The sequence below is a fragment of the Anguilla rostrata genome, chromosome 2 (genome assembly GCF_018555375.3).
Source record: "Anguilla rostrata isolate EN2019 chromosome 2, ASM1855537v3, whole genome shotgun sequence".
NCBI classification, from domain to species: domain Eukaryota; kingdom Metazoa; phylum Chordata; class Actinopteri; order Anguilliformes; family Anguillidae; genus Anguilla; species Anguilla rostrata.
This window is the reverse complement of record NC_057934.1, coordinates 49,411,890-49,436,093: the sequence shown is the minus strand read 5'-3', so window position 1 is coordinate 49,436,093 and position 24,204 is coordinate 49,411,890. Positions and strand designations below refer to the sequence as shown.

The 24,204-nt window shown below is 43.4% G+C and overlaps 1 protein-coding gene across 1 annotated transcript in view; it reads right to left on the bottom strand.

The window, feature by feature from the left end:
* Nucleotides 1-15,831: 15,831 nt before the first annotated feature.
* xylt1 (xylosyltransferase I) overlaps nt 15,832-24,204 on the bottom strand; it is a 64,053-nt gene continuing 55,680 nt past the window's right edge. Inside the window, exons 10-11 of the mRNA XM_064322763.1 lie at nt 23,071-23,404; nt 15,832-20,249 (exon numbers count right to left, since the gene is read on the bottom strand). Of these exons, the coding sequence (XP_064178833.1) occupies nt 19,927-20,249; nt 23,071-23,404 (657 nt within the window). The 3' untranslated portion in view covers nt 15,832-19,926. The remainder of the gene's footprint in view (nt 20,250-23,070; nt 23,405-24,204) is intronic.

Here is a 24,204-nt window from a genome sequence, read left to right as displayed (position 1 = left end):
AATGTATCTTTAGATTCTTGAAATGGATGAAAGGCACCTTTCACTCTGCATTTGAAATAATTTGCAGGGTTTTTTTGTGCCTGGCTATTAAATAATGAATTTAAACAGAATTTAAATAGTGGTTCATATCAGAATGGCTGTTGTGTCATTTACTGTAATTACCAAAATCAAATTAATTCCCTGATAGGTTTGTACAATCTCATATCTGTCAGATTTCAGTCCCACCCTTTCTCTCTGCAGATTCTTATAAAGAAATGCACTTCTCCTGTTTTTTTTATTTTTTATTTTTTTATTCACTGACATCAATACCTAGCATCTGTGAGCACAACTATTTGTCATTTCAATGCTACAGGTAAAACTACCTCCTTGAGGGCAGTCTGTAATTTGGTTAAATATTTAAATAAGCCATTTAATTTTATTACAGCAATCTTTGTATAGATTATAAATGAATCGCATGTGGCCACATGATGGCACAATGTCCAGTTTTAAATATGAAAGTCATTAATTATTTTAAAGTGCATATAAAATGTAATAATGAAGATAAAAAACATTTCCAATGCATGTTTATCATTGGATGTGCAAAGCTCACAGTAGCATGCTTTACCAGACCAGACCTTGAATTCAAATACATTTCTACGCTTTGCTGATTTTGTCTGGTGTATTGGAACCAATGAAATACTCTCATAAGTGCGAACTGTCATAAGTGCAAACCCCGCCTTCTGGTCATATTGGCAGGCTCAATTACACCAGGCAAGATCAATGGAGCACAGAAGAGTATTGGAATCCAAAACAAGTACGTATTTGACACATGAAAATGGCACCTAAAAGCATGCCTCATTTTTTTTCACTGTCTGTCCTGTTTTTCAGCAAAAATAACAAGTCATAAATGTAGGAGCACAGTTTTTACATGAATTGAAAATACAGTTCAATAAAGAAACTGTCACACCCTGTTTCACACCTAAGTGATACATCAGAATGAAAGGGCTACAAAATTTAATGCCAAATGTGAAAGAACTCATAAATCAAACAAAATAACCCCAAATAGCCACTCATACTGGCTGCCATCCAGAAACATTGATCAAATCTACATGGAAAAATTGAGATTCTTATCGCATGGCCCATAAGGAATTGTAACACCTATTTTTGTACTTTAATAATCAAATGCACTATAATGTGACTCACACTATTTATGACAGCACATACTGCACTCGACTCCATCTGTTCATTTACAGTTTCAACATAAAATGAGTTCATTGCACTGGGCTAGCCAACAAACTGCACTCAACTGAACTCCCAATGATCTCCTGCACAGTTTACAGTAGACTGCAGCTTGTTTAATTGAACAACCTTAGGAAAAGTAATAAACTTATTCAGATGAAATTTACATTTACCGCCTTTGGTGGACTGTGGCCCTCAAACTTCAATCTGTTCAGCAAAGCATAATATCGACATATTGTCCAGCAGTTTTTTTTTTTTTTTTGTCTGCCTTCTGCTTGGAGCTGGGGAAAAGGAATACCATATTTGAGCTTTTTTTAAAACTACTATCTCACTTCAAATTTGATTTGTATTTTGAATGCCTTAGGTTAGTGGCATACAGTTCCATCATCCCATAGTAGCAGTGACACCCAATCAGAGCACACAGTGCAATAATGAAAGTATTCCATAGGCATTGTCAGGCTGAGCTCTTGTTGGTGACAGTCTAAACTAGAAAGATTCTGGGATATGGTTTCTTTCCTTTCCTGCTAGGAGTGTGAGTGACAGGTCCACACAGAGGAAACTTATGCTTTGGTTTAGTTTATTTGTTTCAGTTTTAGATGCGGGGGCTGCCAATGCCACTTCCTGTCCGTCTGCAGACAGATGTGAGAACAGCTTCATTGTAGAAGAACTAGCTCTTTAAGCACTGGCAGGTGGTTACAGTGTATGACCTCTCCCCCCCACCCCCCCAGGACCTCTCTCCCTGCATTAAGCCTGGACATCTATGTGTTGCTGTTCCACACCTGACACACTCCAGCTTCCAAAGAGCTTTCCTGGGAATAGATACAACTCCTGCAGCTTTCAGTGATAAATCCGAGGAGAGCTTCAAGCAACCATCTTTTTCAGACAGTTTGTATCTGTTTGTTTCATACAGTACATGAAGTAGTTCTGAAAGATCTTTTAACTTTTTTTATTTTTAAATTGACCTCTGAATCTCATATAGTGGTAATCTCATTTACCACTATAGCTGTTGTATATTTACCCCTATAGCTCTTGTATATTTATCCCTATAGCTCTTGTATATTTACCACTATATTTATTGTATATTTATCACTATAATTCTGGTATTTCCCTTCAGGATTTATGCCAGTGTCTCTCATCATGAATCCTCGGGCTAACCTTTTCTCTGATGCCTGCTCCTTTTTTTTATAAAGCATGCTATAATGGGCTAAATTCAAACTCCATGATTGAAGAAGGCCTGCTTCACTATTTACTCTTCATTATTTGTCAGAAGGTGAGTGTTGTGGCTTGACCAGTAATGGCAGGCCATGGTGTGGTAGCCCTAGACAGTGGAGTAATTGAGCGATGTAACAGGGAGAGGACAGACCTTCAAGGCCAAATGGGTCAGCTTACTCAATGCAAGTCTGCCATAAACACTGGCGAGTCCTTCATACATCATCACACAGGGCTGGTAGGTAGTTGATTCCACCCAACATTTGGGCATTTGTCTTCTTCAGTGTCAATACCCATGAAGATAAGTCACCATTTCTATCGATCTTCCGCAGCGGGCTCTTGCAGAGGGAGCACAGGGAAAATTACACCTTCACTGCAGTTCTGTCAGTCCAGGGATCATCATCAATATTGCTGCTGCAGTGCTAACGGTCCCCAGCAGTGCACTGGCAAGACAGGAAATAAAGACCGTGTCTCTCCTGACAATTAAGACATTTTTCATCACACAGATGTGCTAAAATCATCTCTTTTATGTTTCTCAAATGAAGGCTGTGCATGTGCAGAATTCTAATTTGTTAGTAATTTGATTTTCTGTATCTATTATATGTACCACAGCACATGCATATGTTAGAATAAATGAGGCAAGTTTTCTAATTTACCCTGAGGCTCAATCTGAGAGTGATTAAAGAAGTACCCATGTACACAGCTTGATCTCCATATTGTTTGGTTTGATGTTTGCTGAGCGCAGAGGCAATGAAATAAAATACCAAATAAGTGCTGTGTTAAATGAGAGGCTGAAAGCAAATGTGCAGGAAGAGAACAGGGATAATGAACAGAGAGAGAGCTTTGGCTCAGTCTCTGGGGCTGCAATTCTGAATGTTTCAAGGACACTGCACTGACTGCAGATGTCTCACAGACAAACACACGCACACACACACACACACACGCATGCATACATGCACACATACACACACACACACACACGCACACACACACGCACACTCACACACGCGCACGCACACACAAACACACACACACACACACACGTGAGCGTGTGCACACACATAGATACATACACACACACACACACACACCACCTATCCCACCACTGGTCAACAGCACCTAGCTTTTCACTGTCTTATCACAAAGGGCCACATGCAGCCAATGTTGCTGACATGGTGAAAATATCAATATCGTCCCCAGCATTGATCAGTTGGAATAAAGGCATCAGTTAACCAGCTGGCGGATTCCAAACTAGAGCCCAGCACTGCTGCCACTCTGGGACTGCGAGCAAGCGGCAGCAGTTTAACCCCACAAGCCCTCAGCACAGCCATCTCATCATTGACCAACATACAACATTACCCTGTGTGGCAGACTAGAGCAGCCAGCGTAAACACGCTGATCTGTCTCGCCTGAAACCCAGTATTCCAGTGCTTCCTGAGGAGGCGACTACAAGCAGATTTAAAGAGTAAAACTCAGCCGGCTGTGGGAGAGAAGGCAAAACGAGAGATAATGGACAGAGCGAGAGAATGCAAGAGGGGAGTAGAGAGCGAGAAAGAGAGAGACAGAGAGAAAGCTCCCCGCAGAACTCTAAAACAACAGCATGTCTTCCTGAGGAATGATACAATAAGGCTGGTCAGCCATGCGCACAGTCGAATCCCTCCTGAACACTTGTCAGAGCTCAGCTTCCACTCGGCTCTGAGACAGGGAGAGAAAGAGATGGAGAAGGGGGAGGGAGGGAAGGTGAGGTGAAGTGGGAGAACAAGCAATAGGACGTTGTAATCGGGCATAAAGTTTGTCGCGAATTACCTATTCATTTATGACAAACTGTATTGGAGCATGTTATTGTGGGGGGGGGGGGTGTGGGAGGACAAACTACTCAAAAGTGGATACATATCCTTCCCATTCATTTTAAACATGTTGGCATGGAAAACAAGAGCTCAGTGCATTATCGTACGTGTGTTGTGTTTCACTACTCTGAATGCATTTCACAAGGTGGGTTATATATTAATCATCAGGAGACATGCCTATGATGATTAATATATAACTGCCCTGGGCTGAACTGGAAGAAAGCTGCGCTTGGCTTGTTTGGATTTCTTTTGCGCTATTGGTTTTTGCAATGCAATATTCACATTGTTGCCAAAGCTACAACTGTCCACAATATGGGATGCTAGAGTCAAGCATATTAAATTCATTTGTAATAATAACAAAAGAACAATACTTGAACTGGTATACAAATACAACAGTATATTACAATGAATCCTAAAGCATCTATTCATTAGCTAGAAACTGTATATCGATAAGCAAATGTAAAACTTGAGAAGATTGATTATTAAGATTATTGATTACAAGATGTTTAGAAATTTTCGAGCTGGTCAAGAACAAAAATTACCATCACAAGTGTAGTTATTTTTCTAATAACTAATCACTTTATTACCTAGTAGGAAGTTAACTTGTTAACTGTGAATATTGAATATAAGTTTTGGGAGACATACACTTAATACTATGCTTATTATGTGCATGGTTATGGACATAAATAGACAAAAGCTGACCAGTATGCAAAAATATGCAAACATTTATAGTTTCCAAATTCTATTTCACATTCTCTAGCTATGAAGGTTTGAGCTATAGATGCTAATAGCCAATAGCTTTTATCACAGAAATCACAGCTAAACGTATGGTGGTCTGCTCCAACCAGATTCATTCAAAATATAGTAGTAGGTTGTCTGGGGTCAATACCATACAATTCAGTCAATTCAGGAATCAACCGACATTCAAGTAACTGATTGAAAAAAAAAAAAAGTAGCTGAATATTAGCTACTTTTTCCTTGCCAGCCAGTTAGAGATAATTCACTGGAGTTTTTGAACTTAAGTGTTAGTGTTGTAACAGTTTGATTGGTACAAACAGTTTTTGTGTGCGATTAAGGATATTTAAATGTCTTCATCACACACAAAACTGGGCAAAGTGAAAACATACACTGAAACTGAAAACAAAACAAACAAAAAATCTAATAAACCAATGAAAGTGCACTATCCCTCATTTGTAAAACAATTCTTGAGAACTCTTAACACATATACATTCTTCTCCAGGATCTGCGTCAATGGAAAGATCAAGATGTTTCCATTGATTACATTTGCATCATTGCATCAACACTGATGATTGTTGGTACAGCAGTAATATTATTTGAACAAGATTCTACAATATCTCTCCCAATTTTCTTCTAGATTTGAAACTTCTAGCTTTGTATGTTGCATTGTAAAGGGTAGTAGAATCACTGTTTCAGCATCAGCCCATCCATGTCTCCCAGTTATTTCTTAATCAGGCCTTGTCAAAGGACATTTGTTTCTCAAGGCTGACATGTTGCAGGGTGCTGAATGTGTGTTTATGGGATTCGGGCAGGAATGTCACAGTGGATTTATTACAATAGGCCATGTCTTCACTCCTGCTGAACCCAATGCAGGAGCTGAACAGCAGGGTCGTGTAGAACCTCAACACTACGCCAGATCTTCTCTGAACATCAGTCCTCCTGACCGGTATCCTACTGGCGCCAGGCCTCCTGGTAATGAATGTGTATATGCTGGGGATTTGGCATGTCAGCTCCTGTTTGAATTCAGCCCTAGCCAGAGTGATGCAGTGTCACTGCACTGCCATCAGATTACTATCACCAACCGCTGTGCTCTTAGCTGTACACTTAAGCAGCTAATGCCTTTCTCTAGGGACTGCAATGTTGATGGGAGAACACTCAGACTTAAAAAAAACCCAGAATCTACCAGTTATAAATAAAAACACCATTTTCCTCTTGTTGAGCCAATAGTAACGTCTTTAAATTGAAGCACGCCACATGTAGAGGGTGGAGCGCATGGTGAGCAGGAGACACGTGGTATAAGGATTGCTGAGCAGCACTTGCAGCACTTCCTGTCACCTGCAATGCCATGTCCTCCGGTCAAATTCACATTCTGCCTAGTACAGCAGTTAAGGTGAAAAATAGCTCCGAAGAGCCCCAGGCAAAATCAGGGGAATTGATCTCTTAACAAACGCCTCTACAGAGAAGCCTGTCGATAGTCCCCCAGGCCTCATCCACACAGCCCAGTCAGGAACATTAGAGTCATTCCAGACAGCCGCTCCGTGCCTCGCAGCACGAGCCGCCCCGCTCCACCACCCTCCTCCGCAGCCACTCGCAGGGCTCCCAACGTGATGTCACCCCCCCCTCCTGCCCGAGACAACACCGGGAAGCGGCGCTCAGACGGGGGAACGCTTGACAGTTAGGCCGCGCTCCCTGCTCCGCCGCCAGGCTCGTCGCGCACTTTTAAAATGTGCAAGATGAACGAGGGACGCGACACGTCGGTCGCTCTCACAATTACACCCGGCGATTTATTACACTTTATCTGTTTGGACGTAATTAACCCTGGGCGTGGAAATGGATACTTATCGGCCCTTTATTACCAGCACCTGCAAATGTTCCAATTCCTCTCTGTCAGCCCCGCGCGCTGTGATTCATAATTCAGGGGTCTACTGAATCAATCCTGAGCCCTCTGCTCCGCTGCTCAGCCCAGAGACGCAGTCCATCAGGCCCCGCCGCTCAGAGAGGGGACACTGCCAAGCCGTCTGCTGGCAAAACAACCTTTATCTAAAAGCAATTAGGGTGGAGGGCACTCTCTGTGGCAGGACTACCACTGCAAATGATGTTTTTACAGTTCCAAGTACTGACCTAGAATGTTCTGTAGGATGGCTAGACTACTGATTACACATGGGTTTATAATAATAATAATAATAATAATAATAATAATAATCATAATAATAATAATAATAATAATAAAAATCAGCAATTAATGGAGTCAAGCATTCAAGCGTAAATCATCAATTAGGAAAAAATAAGTATCTAAGAAGACCATAATTCACATGTTTACAGCTGTAAATAAGTAGGATGCTTAATGGTTCTATTTCACAGCTGAAAAAAGGTAAAACAGCGGTCAAACCTTAAACCACAAGATTGAATGGCAGATATTCTACAGCTTGTACCACAGAGCAGTGCACTTAAAAACAGCCACCAGAGTGCTGACCGGTTGTACATCTCAAATCATTAATAGCAAATGTATTTTAAGACCCAGCTGAACAGACGATAAGTGCCACGAAAAAACATTGCGGATGCTTGTCGGTTATTACACATACAATACAAATGGTTTTATGCCACCGTTGAAAACAGTTACGAGAAATGAGATCGGAACCATGTGCTGGAATCGACTGCATTTCTGCTGCCACCACTGATTGCTGAGTATAGTAGAGCACAAGAGTACTGAGGAATTACATGGTCAAGCAGTAATTCAAAATAAAAGTTTTTTTTTAAAATAAAAAGTATCAGCATTAACTTTGGAGACTGTAATTTGTACTTTATATGTACGTTTTATGCTGATATTCCTAATGGTGAGTACATTTAATCCTAATTGGCATATGTGACATACAATGCATGTTTATTAGCATGATGCAGCCCTGTTGTTTATTTGTTCCTTTTAATGACCTTTCAAAAAGGACTAAAAAGATGCTAGTCAATATATTAAATAGACTTGAAAATAGCATTTAAGTGTTTTTACGAAAAACCTAAAATGTCAAAACAAATTTCAACAGCAAATAAATAAATCAATAAATAAATAAATAGTGCACTTTCCATGCATGGCACAGAACGTGCTTAAAAGTGCACTTCGCAATAATTAAAACATTAAAAGTATCATGATTACTCATCACGAGGAGATACATATGTGTACTGCATTTCATGTTTCTGTGTTTTACTATTAAGGTTCAAAGTTTCAATCAAACAATCAATCAATCAGTAAATCAATCAATCCTATTTGATTTATGTAGAACAGTTTACAAAGAATTTCTCACCAGGCCACCTAACAGTATACTCCCCACAAATTGTGCCAAAGACAAGAGTGACCAGGAAAAACTTCCTGGGTGACATTTAGGAAGAAACCGTGTGAGGGACCAGAACCAGAACTCGGGAAGCCTGGACTCCTCTGGCTTAGGTTGTGGGTTCAAAGTGACAGCTGTTACAGCTCCACCATGTGGCCAAATCCATGTCGTAATTGGGATGCAGACTTCTCTCAGTACACCTACATAATTTTTGAGTATCTGAGAATTCATCTGCATTTTATAACTATTTACAGTTGGTTGAGAACATGGCAGAAATATATATGCCTTTCATGTCATTGCGTTGTGATAACAATATATCAATATTTTAATATTGGTTAAAGTTCTAAATAAAAAAATACTACAAGTTCATAGGCCGAATGGTTTAAGAGGAGATGTTTGAGTGCTACATATACAACTATTACAATGCACAAGGTTCATTGAATCATGGCAGCCATGTTTCTCAAATTGTGTGTCACTATTGGTAAAGGCTATCATTTTTGTGCAAACAACAAAGATTGGATGGCTTACTTCAGATATACAGTTTCATGAAAAGTAAATATTTTATTAACTTAAAGGTGAAAATCCCCAGAATAAATTGGTTAAAGTAACATGTTGATATGATAACAAAGGAGAAATCATTCAAATATTTTATGCAGAATCCAACAGATTGAAAATCCAATACGGCAGACTTAATATATGTAATCTGTAAAAATATTCTGGATGCAAGACACTTTCCTCCAAAATTATTCACACCCTTGATAACTAGGAGCACAGATGACATAATATACAATACCGGTAATGACCTTGATTGTATGCTCAAAACGAATGAAAATTATATTCCTTTATACTAATACAATTGCTAAGAAAAAAACAGGGTTTTTTTTAACAAAAATCCACTCACAGAATTCCAATTCACAACCCTAATCATTCTTTAAGAAAATCCAACAAAAAAAAAAATCTGCATATTAGGCTACTTTTTAAGTTCTCGCAATCTTAGGGTACTGCATTGTGGCCTCTCATAGCTTCCTGTTTCGCTGGGGTTATAAAAATACCTAATTTGAATAGCACGTAAAATCCATGGGCTTCTCAAAGGACTTTCAGAGGAAACTTGACAAAGGGTTGTTGACCTTCAAGTCAGGAGATGGTTACAAATAGTTTTAAAAAAGGACATCATACGTAAGGTGAAAAGTGGCAAGTACCAGGGAGTTTCAGCCAAAAACCTGGTTCCCTCTGTTGGAAAGTACAAATATATATTTTAAAAAGATTCTGTTTGAACTGAAGAGGGCAGGCTGCAAGCACCAACTAAAGAATCCTGAAAGATTTTGTATGGTCAAATGTGTTCAACAATCTTATAAAACTCTGTTCATGACTTCATCTTTATGAAGTGAGCATTCAAAAAACACTGAAAACAGGGGTATGAATAGTTTAGGATAGTATACGTATTTGGGAAGCAAATGTATAAATTCTGCAAGGTTTCTTAGTGGATGATTCCATTGAATCTTCATTGAGTTGAATACATCCGTGTTTTTAGAATTAAAACATATCCCAGCACTTGTGTTATTTATTTTATAACTTGTTCATCTTTATAAAGGGTATAAATACGTTTGGAAGACACTTTACATAGGCATATCAATTTTCACCTCTACAGTGTATTGTGTTATTTTTTTGGTCATTTGAAAAAAATACATGTGACATCACATAACACAAGTTGATGATAAATACATGTGAAGTTAAAAAGCAGCTCAGAGATAGGCGGTAGTGATTTGTGCTAAATGAGGTTCTTCTTGTGATAGCAGAAAATGCATACTAGCTCTGCAGCCTTTCTTTCTGCACTGAAGATTCAAAAGCTGCACTGAATGCTGATTGTGTTCATTCATTATCTCAAACATATGTTATGGAAATAATATCACACAAGAACACTTCAGCGATTGGTAGATCCATCTGTTGCAATTTTTTTTACTTGATACTATGCCATTCCATATTGGGTATGAATGCACCCATTTAAAACCAGAAGAGTGTTTTTTTCCCCCTCAAATTAATTTTCCATTTGCTGCCGCCTGCCTTCTGCGAATGTGAGTGGCTGTCTAGAACGGCAGACTGCACTGCAGTCGGCAGACGAATGTAAGGGTAAGGGCTTCTGTCTGTACATGACCGTGAGAATGTTGTAGCTCTCCAAAGGCTCTCCAGTAAAATTAAATCAGTACGTCATATCAAGGCCTTTTTAATGTCTACACTGCAGAGAGGCTTCTCTTTCCAGCCGAACGCTAAGCTCAGAGATACCTCATGAACAACAGAAAGGGTCTTTGATGTAACTGTGTAGCAACTGACTGCTTGTAATGATGACAGTTTGTCACAGGATTTTTTACAAGCTCCTTTGAACTCAAGACTTCATGGGCTGGGAAACTGAGTTTGTAGAAACAGCGATTCAAACAATTTATCACTGAAATAAAACACCTATTCCTCTCCCATCTCGTCTCTATACTCTCTCTCATTTCTCCTATTCCTCTCTCCATCTCTATTCCACTTTAGAGTGACTGAAAAAAGGAAAGAGGGGGAGGGGTATCAAAAATGTAGAATCTGCATGCTGATAATTGCTTTCATGGTTGACAATAAAACATATTCAAATACCCATTAAAAATAGATAGCATATACATTTATTTAAAATGGTAGTAATTACTCATTTATAGTATTTATTCTTAAATAAAGAAACAACACATCCATTGACAGAATGAATGGAGAAAACAGAACTTATCGTCTACTGTAAGGTGGGTAAACTAGCTCCTACCAAGTTGTGCTCAATTCAGATTTAGTGTGCGATTTGACCTCCACAGGAGGAGGCTAGCAGTTGAGTACACCAAGGCTCCTCAGAAACCTCATTATTTGCATTCTGAGCGCATGCTGAAGTGCATTATATTGCATTCGGTATACTGCATGTTAGTGTGCCTGAAGTCTAGTGAACATGTGACCAGAATACACGTTAAAGTCAAATAAGCTCTTTTTTTGGGAATGATTTTCTAATGGCAGACTCTGCACCATTGTAAATCTAAGTTCTCCTACCTAAGTTACACAGAAGTCAAATTTCCTTTGAGATACCCAGATTGCATTAGATGTTAAGTGGTCACTGCAACATGTAGCCCAACTGCCAATCACGGTGCCCATGGCATACATTAACACAGAGAGAAAAAAAGGATGGTGTGGTAAACAATGATGGTATTTACCATAGTAGCAATGGGAAAAAGTTTTAGTCATCAAAACAAATAGTCTATATTATCTACTTCTGATTCTCTATTCTGATTTTTCAGAACACAACTGCAGTATTGATTTTATTTTTATAGATGACAGTGATAATTCTGGTTTATGAATGGTGGGATGACAGCGTCAGACAGGGAGGGCCCCAAATAAAATATTTTGCTTAAGGCCTCCAAAAGGTCAGGTGCAGCCCTGACTAAAAAGTATCCAGCATTGCATCGAGCCTGGACTTGAATACCATGAAGGTCTTTGACTCTAGTGTCTGACCTGGAAAGCATTCCACATATTTAAAACTGAGAAAAAATCTCTGTATATGTATGGAATTTACTTTCCAAAGCACAAACTTTTGCTTTTAGGAAGGAATCAATTTTGTTGCCCTCCTTTGTACATGTTCCAGAGCTTCTATATCTTTCTTGTTGTGTGGTCTAACAAAGGCATATTACAGTATATCATCAATATACAGTAACATCCTTTGATTTTGAGTTACAATAGCACAAACCTAGATCTAGATAGACTTCTATGGCTACTACAACTTTTTTCTAAATTAACACATAATGTTGTTTCTAAAAATTGATTTAAAAATAGCAAAATTGCTAAATCCTTGAGTTTTGTATCATCTGCCAAAATCACTAATTTGCAACTAATGTCCCTATCATAATAATTTTTATTCAATTTTGAATTTAATTTTGTTTTTTGTTGATTTTGTTGAAAACAACAAATGTATTTGTATAGTTGCATTTGTTTCTGCACATGATGACCTTCCTGCACTAGCAGTACATTATCGTAGCAGTGTTATCATCACAAAACATAATGACAAGGATCATATTACCCCGCACTGCTGAGCACCTGGAATGTGGAAGTGTATCTGATCATGGGATTACTAATGGCTGCCTCTCCTTTTGTTATGAGGAAAGCTTTGAGGGAGAGACATCTATACTTGTTTGCCTGCAACGAAGTCAGCTGCATTTTTTAAAATAATCTTTTACAGAGGTGTATATTTAGGAGAATTTTCAGTCACTGCAATCCTGCTGTAATTCTGTGTTTACTGATTTGACCTTTTCAGTCATCTTGTTTTTACAGAGTCTAAATCAAATGAAGATTATTTCTTTATTTTCAGTTGCACTTTCCTCTTTCAATTTGGAATGTCCAAATGTATTTGTACGCCCATCCACCTGCTAAAACGTCCTTCACCAATTCAGCCAAGCCTGTAACAGCACACATTCTCTGTGCTGCCAGCCACTGCTTCTTTACACTCTGTAGGCCACCAGCTTTGCTGCAGTGAAAGAATCAGAGAGCCCACTCCTCCTTCCTTGGGTGATTCAGTAGTTAATTATGTGCCACTCTGCATAGCTGCCAAACAGTTTGTACCTTCACGTCAGGATTCAATATAAGATTGCAGGGTACATCAATACAATCAATCAATGACATCAATGATGACCTACCCTTGGCTCATGACTCATGGCTCAGACAACACACCGCGACTTCAGAGAGCGGTGTTCAGCTCCCTCTCAGAGAGGTGGCTTCTCATTCTGGAAGAGGACGCTGCCTTCTCTGGCATCAGATAAAAGAACGAGAAGAAGAGACCATGATCATGTCTTATGATCACTTTTCTTAATGGGCTTATAAATTTTTAATTCGTCTCCATTTTAGCCCTGCCACAGATTCTCAGAACCATTTTCCTTCTTACAATGTAAAGTCCTTGGAATAATTATCCTTACCTTGTATGAATATGGATAATGTGTCCCTAGAAACCAAACGAAATAAAGTTTTTTTTAAAGATTTTCAATTGTACTCAGAGCTCATTTTATTTGTCTTGATGTCAGCTCTTATTTTGCGGTGGAAACAGACTGGCAGAGTCTAAAATTAGCCACTCTGTTAAGGGATCCTTCTACTGCCTCCCGAGTTGATGCCCCCTGAAATACTCAATCATTGGCCATTTAGGAAAACTACCAGGTATTTTTTTTGAGTGAAAGGCATGTATCACTTAAAATTCTCCAGAAAGATTTTTGCACTTTTTGTAAGAGCTTCCCTTTCAATGGCAACTTTGCAAAGGTTGGGTAAGTCCATTGCGAAGTCATAGTGTTGCCCCCATTGGCATGAAGGACTACACTGAATGTTTGTAATGCCATTGTACAAAAACTGAGGCGATCACTACTTTGGAAATACAAAACATTCCTTAACAATTTGCATTAGGGTAGAGGGAAAATGTCTGTACACATACAGCTTTAAAATCAAGCCATCCTCTCAGCTGGAATGCACAAAATTCCCTCAGAGCATGTTACTGCGGCCAGCTAAGCAGACAGTCGCTCTCTTGGATTTTGCCAGCTTTTTTGTACTTACACTCGTGTTGCTTCAATTTAATTGTATTTTCTTTTTATATACGCAAAGGGAACATAATTGCCAGCGAAGCAGCTCATTTGTTTAACTAGACCGTAAACGTCCTGCGTCAGTGTGTATTGTAATCTCCTCTACCTGGCTACTTGTTCATCAGCCGCCAAAACGGCAGCGCTCTCTTCCTCGCCGGGCTTCCCTCGTGTAATATCTCAGTCACAAGGCGTGCATATTCACTTTGCCTCGATAGCGGGTGGCGTCCGCGAGGCTTGCGCTAACAGCGGCAGATTTACATTTTCATAGAGTAAATACGGAGAGACAGGCGGCTTCTCTTAGCCGCAGGTGATGCAGGTGCGCGCTCCTCCGCGGACCGCTCGGAGACTAATTAGACGCCCTGTTTCCAGCCGGATTGGACGCGGCGAGAGCTAATGGCCCGTTGTCTCTTTGATCGCGGACTGAGGGATGCTCGGCGTGGCGGACTGGAGCCCCAGGGGACCCCGCGCAGCCACCAGAAAAAATCCGATCACCACGCCAACGACGCCACTCTCACCCGTCTGTATTCAGAAACAACCATACACGTATATATATATATATCCTTCCTTCCTGTTCCTGTCCCTTCATCTGTTATGGCTGTGTTTGAACCTGAATACTGACATACCACAAACTCTATTAGTATGTACTGTGCACTACATACGAAAACAGATGTTAGTATGAATACCAAGTAGCCTCCACAGGACATTTTGGAATTCAGCATGCATAACCACAACCATAACACCATGGACCTGCAACCGCTGGCAACCTATTTTTTATTTTTATTTTTTTAAAGCCATTTCAAATTTGTGGCCATAATTAATTTTTTTATGCATGGCCACAATACATGAAATCACAGGATAATTTTTCATTTAATGTCATTGCTCAGTCTCTGTCCAGATATTCCACTTTAAGTGACCTCATGTATATTTTTTATTAATGCAGCAGTTACATACCCACTCTTGCCATCTGTCCCTTGTAATGTGGAATCTAGCATTTTGAAGAATGAAAGGTTGCGTTCATTATTGAATCAATATGGGATGCATTATGTTCCGTAGATTCCAACACATTTTCGCTGTCAGGGGAGGTTCTTGGTGACGTGCCTTGCTTTTGAATTTGGCAGCTAGCACGCTAAGATTAATTTCCAATATGTCAGTTAAAAGCTAAGTGGTCCTGCTAGTCGTGTCATCAGAAATTATTCCTTGCAATCATACCACACGATTGGTTGCTCAGATAACACGCAGCCACAATGGATTATAGGGTGTCTCGTGACCGTTAAGTAAGCTTGGTCAGACATTTTTGCTAATGCAGTATACACCCGGGTACTTCATGCATACTCAAAATAAGCATACTATGTACATGAAGCATACTACATACTAAATTTATGTCACACTTTAGTATGCCAAGTATGCAGTTTCAAATATTGTACAAATATCGCACATAAATATGTGCTCCGCTCATCTATGAAGAATGGCCGTCATTACTCATGGTCTAATGGTTTAATTTTTGTGGGCGGGTGAGTGGGGAACCTAGACATGGAAATTTTGCTTTGCAGAATACACTGAAATAGAGCTTCCTAAAGGGGATTATATCGGTCTCCACTATCTCATCAATCATTGGGAGAAACTGAAAGTGCATTGTGTCACTTGGCAGGACTTCTCAATGAGAAAATGCCCGATTCCTAAAAAGATAGCATTCGTACCAGCTCCACAAAAGGTCATATTATATTACCTCTATTCACTCCATAATGTCAAGCAGATCACTTTGCCTGTTATTGCAACCTCATTTCATTTGCTTCTACAGATTGTACGGACCGTACCATTTACGTTTCGGGACACGAACGCTCGTAATGTTTTCTCAGGGACATGCAGAGAGACAAGACCTCGGCATTGAAGATTTCAATATTTTTTTATTTTAAAATTCCAAAAAAGAAAAAAGAAAAAACAAACAAACAAAAAGAAACAAACAAAAACAAAAAAAGAAGGCCTCATATTTACATCAGCGGACATCTTTTTGGTTTATTACCATTTCTTCCCATACAGCATGGTACTTTTCCATTGTTGCAGAACTGAAAAAAAATATATCATTTTTGTTCATAGACACAAAGTAAGAGTTCCCTAGACAGGACAACAGCTAAGGCACAGAGCTCCCCTGTAATAGAGGGAATGGGGATTTCAGAGAAGTTTGTGCAACAGTTGCTCAACAAAACATTCCAGCAGAGAACAGCAATCTGACAGGAGATTCTCCGAAAGGTGGACACTGATGAAGAGCATCCAGACTAGTTCAGCTTCCACATGGATTCGATAAATTGGCAAAACATACACCATTTCTTAAGTGTCTCTTCATGTGCCAGGCAGCAAGATACTTACTTGTACCCATTTCTATAACTTCATTTGTTTTATTTTAACCTTTGAACAGAATAGTATTTACAATACTTTTTTTTAAACATCTTCCCATTACAAAATACTTATGTACATTTTCTTCATGTATATTATTTATAACAAAATAGGTATTTCACATAGATTAACTTGTAGAATAGTTTTTTTAAATAATCGTTTTTTGAAACAATGGATGAAGTACGAACTATTCGTTTGCAGGGGCGCTGATGGGGCCAGGGACACGACTGGCCACACACATCTTCTGTTTGCATCTGCTTCCATCAGCGCCGCGCCACACGCCCTGGGCACTTTCGCTAAAGGAAAACTGTCGATTTGCATCTCTTTCAAGTTACTGGCTGAGAAATGTAAATGCCACTTAAGTATTTCCCATTGTCCTGAAGAGCTAAGCCAGCGTACGACAGCAGTGATAACTTTTCTCCATCTGTGCACACTTTTGTGTGCATTACCCCTCCCCTCACAGCCTTTGTGTTTGATTACTTTGTCAATCTTTTGTGTTGACAATGCCATTAAACACATCGTTTGCCCACAGCAGGAAGAGAAACACAGAAAGGAAATCAGCTTCAAACTGATGGCTCCGTGTTGTATACACAACTGAAAGTCCTCAGAGACAATATTACAGCTATTAATTACAAAGCCCTCATTTTCCCTCACAAACAGGCATACACAGCATTGGCACAAATTGTGGAAACAGTGTGCTTAAAGAAGTTGTTTAGTACTCTGAAAACTTTCTTCTGTTGTCGTTTCTCAGATTCATTTACTTCTCCAAAATGCATTTTAAACCATTACCCTCTTGACCAAGAGTGGTAATGACATTATGTGTCATTATCAGTAATCTGAAATAAAGTATACAAGCCAAAAAATAACCATTTCATGAAGATCACCATTTTATATATAAAAATCAAGCTGTTCAAAAAATCAAGCTGATTATAAAATTTACAACAGTAAGATACTCTGACCATCTTTATGTAGGTATGAACCAATACGTATAGGAAAGTGTAATGATTATTACCTGTATAAGAGAAATGCTAATAATTTCTTCTTTTCTTTTATGTTGTCAATACGTTTATTACATAACATTTAGTATACCAAACTGTTGCAGAATATTGCATACGGCATCAAGATCAGTTTATAAAAGCAGTGTTTCCATAATTTGTACCAGTACTGTACAAGTGTTCCAGGAAGATCCCCATTTCATTACAGCCACGCCCAAAACACACAAGACGGTCTTGAGTGCGTACTAACAGTGCCCTCTTTGAGAACGCACCTGTGTACAGCCCGTTACTGGGGTAAAAAAAAAAAAAAAAAAAAATCCAGGAGTTCAGAAACGGAGTCATCACTGGCCTTTATTTACAGTACAGCGCTGCTGGAACACCTGATCTCTCTGCAGGAACGCAAAATGGCGTCCGCGCTCACGTCGGGTCTGTCTCTCTCCGGCTAGCTTTCGCACTCCGGTGTCTGAGCGGCTCCTCGCCCAGCTCCGCTTTGATGGCGGGCTCCGCCCGGCTCTGACACATGTGAGAGCGCAGGAACGCCCGCCCCCGTCGTTCTGCTGAAACCGCACCAGCGCCCGATTGTGAGGGGAGCGGGTATTTGTGCAGAAGCCTGTGAGACGGGACAGGCTGTCCACCGTGGAGAATAGCGTGCGCTAGCGACTTTACACCACTAGTGCTGATCTCTCGCCCCCGTGCGACTGGGCCCGGGCCTTAGAGACACAAGCTCCAAGCTCTTCCACAGGGGGTCTTACAGAGAGGGCCAATGCAGGGCCTCATTCGCATCCCACAATGCACCATGAAAGTCAGGAAATTATGTGCCAGACCTCACTCTGTCTTTAATCTGAACTGACATCAGCCCTGTGGAGGGCAAACTGACTGAGCCTAAAACATCAACTAACTGTGAACTCTGTATAGCTATCGTAGCTCCGCTCGTGACGGACACTTCAGCTCAACTGTAACGATCACTCAAAATCAATTTTGACTGATTAATGTCCACGTGTTGTTCAAAATGAACGTGTTTCTATTTGACAGGCCAGTGAGGAATGAAGACTTTTCCTGATTTTGGTTTTTGATGGATTTTATTCTGTTAGTAAAACAGAGAGCTTGCAGGTGCCCAGAGAACTAAACACCATAGAAAGCACACACATAGAGTCAGAGTGTGGCCAAAGCAGCAGGGCAGAGAAAGCTTATCACTGCTGGAGACAATCATATGACATTTGTCTCCACGACTCACAACAGCCCTGGGGGTCTACCAAACAGTTCACTTGTCCTCTGATCCAACCTGAACCAAAATGCTCATTTGTACAAGTTATCACAGCACTGAACGCACTCACGTTCTGGGACCAACATCAACCAATTAAAGAATTGCACGACACAACATTAATCTTCATTTTTAATGTTTTTTTTTAAACTTTTCAAACCGGAGAGGTTGGAAGGATCGGCTGACCTGTAAGCCCCCAGCAAAGTTACCTGTAATGTGCTTGTAATATGTAATATAGCGCTATAGCAACTCTACTGAGACTGGACTACACTGAGACACAGGACTCTGCCTACAGGTACTGGTTTGGGGCGATGGCCTTTGTAAATAAAGGCAGCTCGTTTACAAAAAATATTCACCAAGCTGCAAAAGCAGCGTGAAGTCATTAGTCATTGACTAAAAATATTTGTATTTATATAAACTTATAAATAAATAGCTACTCATTACTCATTTTACAACCCGACACTAATTTCTTTCAGATTTTTTTCCCCAGCTTGGTCGAAAAAAAAAAACAAAAAGCGTAACATATAATAAAAGAAACTGATAAAAAGAAAGAAAACAGTTTGAGGAGTTTTTCTCTGAGTGCCAGCACAGCTGACACGCCCGCACTTCAAGTTTCAGGCAGTCTGTGAGAGCAAAGGGTCGACGCGTACCTACAGCGCCCCCCCTCTGCCCGGGGGTCTTACTGCATCTGGGCTTAAGGGCCGCGGACTGCCAGTCCAGGCGTACGCTCCGCATCTCCTCTCTAAACCCCGACAGCTGTTTAGTAGTGCTGTGCCTGTGATCCTGCCACCAGCAACCAACACTGCCCGGCCGGTTGTGGACAGGATTTGAGCTTTTCAAATAAATCTGTGCGGCTGTTTGGAGGAGCGTTCGGGCGCCTCTGGAGTGTGTGACAGTAAGCTCTGCCGAGACGAGGTTCCCTTTTGGTCTGGCTACCAGTGTTTAATGTGCACTCTACGCTAGCTGCATTCTGAGATAGTTTTTAAGTCTCTTAATTCAGCAGCACGCTGTGGACATTCTACAGCGCCGCCATCCTCTCATACAAATGCAGGAACCAAAGCATCAATCACAGTATAGTCCGCAAAAAAATGTAAAAATACTTAAGAAAATAAGACCTAAGAACCTATCAGACCAGAAGGGAATACTCTAAACCCTTTGCAGAACACCCCGCAGATTTGTGCTGTCATTTCATTCTGTTTTCTGACTAATGTCTTAAAAATGTATAAAAATGCACTTCATCTTTCAATAAGAGATGGCAAAAAAAGAAAAATTAAAATCATAATTTAAAAAACAACCGTGATCGCCGCGGAGCCTCCAGGCCAGCAGAGGGTGCTACCTGATGCGCCCGTCAGGCCGGGGCGGCCCCAGGTGAGACTTGGGATCGGGGCTGAGGGAGCTCCACATGGTTTTCGAGCAGGCCTGCATGACGGGGCAGGCGCTGGGCCCCGTGGAGCACACGTCCACCGCCGACCACGTCTCGCGCACCAGGCTGTCCACCCACTGCTCCAGCTCCGCCCCCGTCAGCCCCGCGTTGCGCTTGGCCGCCTCCACCTGGCCCAGGTGCACGGGGATGTTGAGCACCGGGTTCAGCCCGTGGAAGCTCTGCTCCATGTAGCTGTTCTTGGCCGGGCCGTTGTGGAACCTGAGGGCATCCTCTGAGGGACAGAAAGGGATTTGGGTACAGGACTATTGATTACACACACACACACACACACACACACACACAGAGACAGACACACACACACACAGCACACACACACACACACACACGACAGACACACACGCAACACACACACACACGCACACACGCACACACAGACACACACACACACACACAACAGACACACACACACACACACACACACACACACACACACACACACACACACACACACACACACACACACACACACACACACACACACAGAAACACACAGACACACACACACACACACACACACACACAGACACACGCACACACACACACATGCACAGACAGGGCGCCATCTGATCACTTTCACTCTTATAGGAGAAGATCCATAGGAAAGTAAAATGCGACTGAAGTATGTGAATAATATGACCCCATGCTACCCGTATTGAGCTAGGTTTTACGGGAATTAAAATTCATCCTAAGAGCTAGCATTATGCTCTTTAGTTTGGTTAATCCGCCGGGATAAGAGCTAACAAAACTAAAACCGCGCGTGAATTGGGAGATGGCTGGCAAATATCATTTTAAACAGATAAATAATATTAAAAGTGCGCGTGCCCAGACTGGATACTGCAAATCGGCTCAGTGGAAATGAACTGACATCTACTTGTGTGTTTACTTGCGGCTGCCAGTGCGCTTCAGAGAAACAGCTCTGCGGTACAAGCAGAAATCGAAGGTGGATTTAGCTGCACAATTACAGTTGCATGTAAATGACTTTGTGTAACACGGGCTTAACACAATAAGATTTGAAAACAGTGTGTTGCGTATTGCAGCCTTTTAATCCAATTTGGCTATGCTGCACTGCTGCAAAAATGAAACTGCAGGGATTTACAGGTCCCTCCTCTTCCTTCAGAGGCTGGGAGACTGCTAGGCTTTAGCAAGCGAACGCTGGCAATCTGTATCAGCACTACCGAGGAGCTATGACCACAGCACACTTCCTACGCATACTACACATGACTGACTACAGCATGGTGGACACTGGTCCTGGTTTCAGAGGTGTGAAGGCAGCAGTGTGGTGGTGTGGTGAGGGAGGCGTGGGGTTCACAGAGAGAGCGCAGACAGAATTCGGACCGAGGGGGGCGGGGCGGGGGGCAGCGGGGGTGAGACCAAAGGGCCGCGGTCCTCAGGGTAAAGATGCAGATTCCTCATCAGGCCTCGCACCTGGGCTCCAGCTCCTCTCCCTCAGGGTGCGCACTGTGCCCCTGCCGCCCTCCCCCCGGCTCACACCCACACGCTAGCCAGACTCAGCACTTCTCTGCGCCCTTACCGAAAAGCACGGGGGCCTGAGCTCCCCACCCCGCCAGCCGGCTGGCCCCCCCCACCCCGCCGGGCGGCTGGCCCTCCCCACCCCTCACGCTGCCAGCGCCCAGCCGCGAGCACGGCTCCATAACGTGTACCGGCCCGCCGCTGCGGAGGAGCAGCTCGGAGCGGGACGGGCCGACGCCGGCCCCGGCCGTGAATCCGGGAGGGAGGAGGGAGGGGGCCGAGCCGCGGGCTCCACTGAGGAAGGCGCGGCTGTCGCCGCTCGCTCGATAAGACGGCGGGGGCCCCGGAGCGCCGTTCTCTCTCTGGCGGACCGCGCTGGCGCGCTAGCTCTCCGCGTAGCGCCGCGAGGGCTGGAGGAGCGTCGCGCGCGGAGCAGGAAAGCGTGGCGGTGTGTGTGCGCGCCCCCGGCAGCCCGCGCCTTTCACAGCCCGCGCGGGTGACCTTCGCCGCGGCTGAGAGCCCCGCGCTCAGGGACCAGCGCTATCCCGGCGCCCGAGGCAGCCGCTCCGTATCGCCGGCAACAAGCAAACAAAACAAGAGCGTTCGCCAAAAAACGTAAAATAACCGAATTACTTCAGTGGCAAAATGCTCTAAATCCCACAGCAGGTAAGTTCAGAATCCAGGCTCCGTTTGTTTATGCGTAAATAATTAAACTAACAGCACACGCTGACCAACATTTTCCGACATTTTACAACTTCTCTGGCTGCATTTTTCACTTACCCAAGTGGTACTGAAACGGTACTTTCATTTTATTAGTTTAGAACCACGCAGTCTGAGGAGCCATTTCGGCTCAAAGCGTTACTTTGTGGCGATGGTAAATTCACGTTACTCAGGAGCATATACAGTGCAGAGTGCTGACTCTTCCTTTCTACTCAGTCCATTGTTTAGTTGGGCACCTGTCTGGTATGAGGAAGTGCGTGTACTTCCTGTGTTTCACAGCACTAATGTCACGCACCCATCACCAGGGGAAGACTGACACGGCCCAGCTTCCTCACCGCATATATATAATTAATGTAATGGTAAATGGTAAATGGACTGCATTTATATAGCGCTTTTATCCAAAGCGCTTTACAATTGATGCCTCTCATTCGCCAGAGCGGTTAGGGGTTAGGTGTCTTGCTCAAGGACACTTCGACACGCCCAGGGCGGGGTTTGAACCGGCAACCCTCCGACTGCCAGACCATCGCTCTTACCTCCTGAGCCATGTCGCCCCACGTAATACACGTCTGGGGCGCCGGCGGCAAACAAGTGCAGCTCCAATTAGGCTGCACTGAAGTCTGACTCATCGATACACTTATTCTGGGGTTTTCACTGCAGCGCTCATGCAAATCGTACCCGTCACTGGATGAACGAGGGATAATTCCCGCCTCCTCCCAGACCACCCCTCTCCCATCGCGAGCGAACGGCATCCATCTCCCAGCAGCACCGGCGAGACGGCACGCGTGAGCACACGCACGCACGCACGCACGCACGCGCCGCAACGCTAGGCCTGGCCGGCTCACCTTGGCGGATGGGCTGGTGCTTGCTGTAGGCCAGGGGGGTGACGAGGAAGCGGGTCTCGGCCACGGGGCTCCAGTGGTGGAGCACGCGCACGGTCCAGACGCCGGGCCGCAGCGGCAGGTTGAGCGGGGGCCTGTAGTGCGTGTACTCCGCGCTGGCGTCGATCAGGATGTCGTAGGTGGCGGCGATGACGTTGGTGGGGTCCACCCAGACCACCGTCACCGTCACGTTGGCCCCCTTGCCCCACTTCTGCATTCCCACCGGCTCCTCCGTCGGCCCCATCAGGCTCCCGAAGTTCCGGAACATTCTCTCCTTGGCGTCCCACTCTGTGCCAATCTGAGAGACAGAGATGGGGGGAGAGAGAGAGAGAGAGAGAGAAAAACAGAAAAAGTACAAAAAAAAAGAGGAACAGAGGGGGGGAAAAGAGAAATTGAAAGAAGGAACAAGAGAGAGGGGGAGCAGACATCAGAGGTTACCCTCAGCGAAGTAACAAAATGCCTGCCTAGCACTTCAAACAGCCATTAATTGAAAAGTCATGTTCTTTAACAGCGAGCAACAGCCCCCCGACCAGCAGAGGTACTCCAGCGCCCGGGGGCCTTGGGGGAAAGGGGGGGGGGGTGGTGTGGGGCGGGGGGCCCGCATGGGGCCGTCGGCCCGGCGCTCAACCAGACGCGGGCCGGCGCGGTTCCCCAGCGGGCCTGGCGCGGCCAGCAGATCGATGCGAGGCACACTTAAGGCAAACGATCCCGCGGCGATCGATGGGGAGGGGCGGGGCGGGGCGCTGCGGTGCCCCCGCCGTTAACCGGACGCCCCGGAGCCGGGGCACCTGGGACGCGGGATCGCTCCCGCCGCCTAAACAAACAGCGGTGGGAGACAATAACCCCGCGCATCGCCGCGGTAACGGCCGCGGTGCGCCCCCCGAGAGCGAGGAAGACGGCGGCGCGTGGGGCGCTGGGAAACAGGAGAGCGGCGATGACTGGAGGATCTGATGGTTATTGCGCCCGCTGATTAATGGGGCCTGGCCAATCGACGGCTGCCTGTAAGCGCGTCTATATTAAGCAGGGTGAGAAGTGAGAGAGCGGGGGCCTCCACAGACACTTCCGCTTCTCAGCGCTCAGCACTTCCCCCGCCTCCGT